Raw genomic sequence first — 5,561 nt, forward strand, 5'->3', positions numbered from 1 at the left:
GCCTCACTGTTACCAAAACCAAAACTTGCCGTAAATCCATATTTATTAACCAAGTGTCGCATTTGTTGCAGGAGTGATCCGGGAGAGCTACCAGAAGAGCCATGACCAACTTGTTCCTGTCACCCTGTTAGCAGTAGCAGTCATCCTTGCTTTTGTGACGGGAGCCATCTTCTCTGGGATAATTGTCTACTGTGTGTGTGATCACCGGAGAAGGGATGTGGATATGGTACGTCGGAAGGACAAAGACTCTGTCCATTTACAGAGGGGCTCCATGAATAGTGTGACCAAGCTTACTGGGATTTTCGAGACCCAGTCTATGGACCCTAAACCAGAAGCCATCCTAACCCCGCTGATGCATAATGGCAAGATGTGTACTCCCAGTGGCAATGCCAAATTGTTGATCAAAGCCGACCAGCATCATCTGGACCTCACCGCTCTGCCCACTCCTGAGTCCACACCTACCTTACAACAGAAGAGAAAACCCAGTCGAGGCAGCCGGGAGTGGGAGAGGAACCAGAACCTGATAAATGCATGTGCAAAAGACCTGGCCTCCATGGCTTCCCCAGTGATCCCAACTGATGTCCCTCTGCGTGCATCTCCTGGCCACATTCCCAGCGTGGTGGTCCTCCCTATCACCCAGCAAACCTATCAGCACGATTACGTGGACCAGCCACACCGGGTTGAGATGACACAGATGTCCTTGGAAGACCAGAATGCCACACTGGAATACAAAGCTATCAAGGAACACCTGAGCAGTAAAAACCTGAATTTAGTGGAAAATAATACCATGCCTCCAAGAGTTCCCCAAAGAGAGGCATCGCTAGGACCTCTCACTTCTGTACCTCAGATGGGCAAGCGGTTAGAAGTGCATTCTTCAGTGTATGGTCATGAATACAAGAGGGGCTACCCTGCTAACTCTGAACAGAAAAACCATCAAACTTCCACTCTGAAAAGACACAATACTAACTCTTCAAATTCTTCACATCTTTCAAGAAACCATAGTTTTAACAGGGTAGAAAACCCACCCCCTGCTCCACAGAGAGTGGACTCCATACATATGAATGCTGTGTCGTCACAGATGCAGGCCGTGACTGTATCCAGACAGCCCAGCATGAGCTCATACAGTTCTCTGCCGAGGTCGGGGGTGAAACGCACACCTTCCTTAAAGCCTGATGTACCACCTAAACCCTCATTATCACCCCTTTCAGCAAACATCAACCCTAACGATGCATGTACATAATCACAGTGTGGGAGAGAGGGAACACAATTCCAGTGACTTTACTGTCTCAGTCAGTGTCCGGCAAATGCACACGTTTTGTTTTTTTACAAAAGGCTTTTGTTGGGCTCAGGATATTTGCTCTCACTCCCTGGGAAAAGTGGAATATTTGCTTATTAAGCTTGTGAACTCAAATGGTGCAACAACAACAATAAGTACAGAATCAATACAAAAAAAAAGAAAACAGCACAGTCAGCATCTTAAGGTTTAGGGGTGGCTATAAAGAACTGTAATCCCACTGGAAATTTCAACCAACAGGCCAAAAGCACAATGTTACATTGAATGTGTGAACCGTTCTTGTACTGCACAGCTCCCTTTCAACCCAGGGAGTTGTGAGTAGTAAATGTTAATTGACAAAGCTGACTCAGACTTTCACAATGGCTAGAGTTTACTATGTGCAGATATTTGTGAAATGCCTCTCTGTGTTATGTGAATTGGTGATTGCAAATAAGTACTGCTTTGGTCAAAGTGCTTTGGCTTGTCATTCTACTACTGTTCTGATTTACTGAATAACAAGACAGTTAACACTAATCGTTCCTTGTATTTATTATTTAAGTGCTTTAAAAAAAAAAAACTGATTTACTTATGAGGCTATGAATATCTCTTGAGACAGTACATGAAGTGTGAAGTTATTTAAAGTCAATTAACTGGAGCCAGTTAACGTTTATTTTTTAGCAGTTGGGTCCACTAACAATGTGGAGCCGGGTCCTTGAACTTTGGAACTTTCTACATGCATTTTCTGAAAAGGGGAAATATTTATTTAATTGTGCCACGTGGCTGCTGACTGGATCTGGGATCTAAGGCAAGCAGAAACTCCAAGGTCGTATCTTAAGGAACTACAAAAGGAACTCCTGAACTGCACATTTATCACACCATTGCTGTCAATATCAAGTAACATGTTTTTTGTCAGTAGTTGATACTTTTTCCAAAGGCATTGGCTTGTGACGTGCCCTCATTTCACCTTTGCATGTAAAAATGCAAAAAAACGAATGGAAAAAATAATAAAATAAAAAATCACAAGGAGGGAATAAAGGTGTGAACTAAATTATATGCCAGCTATTGAAATACATAAGTTATAGTCTTATCACACAGGTTTAGTTGGAATACATCTGTGAATAGCCTGTTTTTTTCTTCCACATGTACATTTGTGCCTTACACCCTGAGTTGTGTATAGTTCTTTAGCTGTTTTAATAGACTTCCTTTTTTCAATTATTTTTTACTTTTAATTTTTTTTTTTCAGTCTGATTTAAAGCAAATAAAAAAAGAATGTAGATGTTATTGTTGTAAATCTGGTCTCTAGACATATTGGAGGGTAGCACCACACCCCTCATTGTGGTTCATTTTTAATTGTGCCAATTATGCGCTTGAACAAATCCCTATTTTGTGCTGGCAGTGTAGACACAGTGCTGTGGGTGGCATTTTCTGTAATTTAGTTTTTTTTTTAATCACAAAGACCTAGTGTTTTTGTTTCCACTAGTCGATACAGAGTGAGAGATGTGCTTTCTTGCTATAGTCCCTTTGTGTCTGGTGGAAGCACTGCAATATAAAACACTATCTGATTGGCTATGATGTAGACGAAAGGCTTCACAGCATGTATAATGTAAATTCTGATTTAAAACCATGAATAGGCAGTAGAAGCAGGCTGGATCCTGCATTAAAGAAAAGCTGCACCAATAAGGACACCCAGGATTTCAGAAACCTTTTGGAGTGATTTCTGAATTATTTTTGTTTCCCTTTATTTTTCTTTGTTCTTTTTTTTTAAATCCGTGCAGATTAGTGTGTTTTTAATCTATTAAATATTGGTGTCAACATACTGTAGAAGTTAGTTGTTTTTTTAACTATTGATCTGTATCTCTCTTTTTTTATTATTATTTTTGTACCTAAAATTGCTTCATTTGTAGTTTTTCCCCCAAATGGACAGAAAGATTGCAAGTCAGGTAGTGTTTAGAAACTAGATGGAGAAATTTAGGCTGACTGGACCAATGTGTGTAACAAGGGTGCATGCATGACCTCCCTCCACTCCTCCACTCCCCATATTGCGTTTCTGTCACCGCTTATTAATATCTACCATTTTAATAATAATGAAACAAACCTATGTGAAGAAAATTAATAGCAGGGTATTTTCCTAGTTTGTTTTAAAATGGGCAATTGCTGTACTTTTACTGAATTGCACTTAACTCTAAATGTTAAATAGCGGTTTTGATCAGTATTGGATGATTTTGTCCTGGATATTTGGTACAGAAATTCTCATTTTGGCACTCAGGGAAAATTCAATCATGTGTCCTATTCTCAATGGATAAGCACAGATACAAAAACAATCCTGATGGCATATATACAAGCTGTGTGTAAGTGTGCCTTTGCTCTCACCCTTGATATACATCGCTGATTGCAACCAAGTCAGACTGATTTTTTTTTTTTTTATTGTAACCTTGTAAAATATTGTGATGTCACAAAGTTCTCCCCATCTCCACATCCCTAACATCTGATTCACAGCTAAATGTATGTTGTAAAGAAATTATCTTTAATAATTGCAAAATGTAATAAAATAAAAAAACTGTTCTACTTGATGTTCTCATTGAGTTTTGTCAACCAGCACTGCAAATCAAAGGTTTAAAAAATGCGACGTCTGCATAAAGACGATAAACAAGCAGATACAGAAAAAATAAATAAAATCTGTAAAACGCATTCTTCACATTCTTATTACAACTGTGAATGAATCCACCTAGTTTTCCTCCTTGAGCTTAGTTGATATGCTCACAATACCAAAGAAGAACTCAGTGTACAAGGTTTGCAAGTCAGACAATAGGAGAGATCTCAATCTTCTTTTAGTTGTTGTCTTGCTTCAGGTAAACATACTGTAAAGCCAGTAAATATGGGTACAATCCTGATAAAGCTTCCTAAAATATCAACAACATGATAACGATCAGACTGGAACCTGTATGTCTCTTTAAAGGGTGAGTCAGACTTAAGGAAGGTTACATTACAGCCAGTAAGTCTGTGATAACAAGTTAAATGAAATGACAATGCAGAAGAAGACTAGTCCTTCAAATCTTCCAGGGAGACTTAGTGAGTAGTTAAATGAATGCTAACCAAGGCCATATCATTTACACAAGAGCATACGCATACTTTGGAACACAATTTTGTCTGAATGCAAACACCGATCAATGAAGCAGATTGTCTTTTCACTTCACTTCATGCTTGACTGAAAGGGACTGTAAATACACTTAACATTTGGGAAGTGTTGTTGTCAGTTCAACTTTTATTTTATCCAAGGGACTGGGAATTACAAAATAGGATACATTGCCTCCCAGGTCAGAAATAAATTCTAAAATTGTCTATTTGTTTTACATGTCACATAGATACATATCGCTTTGTGACTTCATACTCTCCTGTTCCTTTTCCTGTGGTAAATGCCTACTAGGGATTTACATAGAACTGTTCTATAATGAAACTGTGTGATTGTCACCTTGAACCTTGAAGCTTAAAGTTAAAGAAAACTATCAAATTAAATTCACACAAATCCCTTTTAAACATGTTGGATGCCCTTAGGTTATTCTACACAATACATTTTAATTAAAGTCTATCCTTAATCCAATTTTCTTCAGACTCAAAACGCATATATTAATAGATAAGCCCAGTCTGATGAAATTTACTGTGACATTTGCAGGCATAGTGTTCCTGAATAGATGATCCTGAATAAATAAGTCCTAATAAATAAATAAATATGAGCTTGAGAAGATCTGTAATATAGTGGTGTATATACTTATTTTGAAAACAGTCCCTTTAATTATGTTCCATGTTTGATCACAGGAAACTGGTTTATCAATACAATGTCAGTTGCCATACTACTGTACAATATGTTTATTCCAGCTATATGTTTCTAATACAGGTATTAATAATAGGAAATATTAATATCTCTTGAAATCCATTGTGAATTTAATTTATGTGAAGCACAATTAAAAAGGCATTGCACATGAATACTACTTCACGCCCAAGACAGTGTACTACTTTTCTATTTCAAATTAAATAACAGTAAATATGCCATGATCACAAGAAATGCTGGAAAAATAGCTATTCTATAACAGAAATGGTTTACTGAGTATACCTCATTTACTATGGAAGTTGTTTGACCTTTAATATAATTGCCAGGCGTATGAAGCTATATATTTCTTATATTACATTATTACATGATATAGCATTACGAGATGTGATAAATATTAAATAGATGATATTGTTTAAAGATAGCAATAAAGAATTTGATTTAAAATGAGAAAAATGCACAAGT

General features: G+C 37.5%; 1 protein-coding gene across 4 annotated transcripts in view; it reads left to right on the forward strand.

Annotated features, from left to right (window-relative positions):
- The window catches only part of LOC121302702 (semaphorin-6A-like), a 57,336-nt gene extending 53,504 nt beyond the window's left edge, over positions 1 to 3,832 (forward strand). For all 4 annotated transcript variants that reach the window (XM_041232795.1, XM_041232802.1, XM_041232811.1 and 1 more), the window contains one exon: positions 72 to 3,832. In XM_041232795.1, coding sequence (XP_041088729.1) covers positions 72 to 1,240 — 1,169 coding nt within the window. In that variant the 3' untranslated portion in view covers positions 1,241 to 3,832. The remainder of the gene's footprint in view (positions 1 to 71) is intronic.
- The last annotated feature ends 1,729 nt before the right edge of the window (positions 3,833 to 5,561 follow it).

Source organism: Polyodon spathula, chromosome 2 (genome assembly GCF_017654505.1).
Source record: "Polyodon spathula isolate WHYD16114869_AA chromosome 2, ASM1765450v1, whole genome shotgun sequence".
Classification (NCBI taxonomy): Eukaryota; Metazoa; Chordata; class Actinopteri; order Acipenseriformes; family Polyodontidae; genus Polyodon; species Polyodon spathula.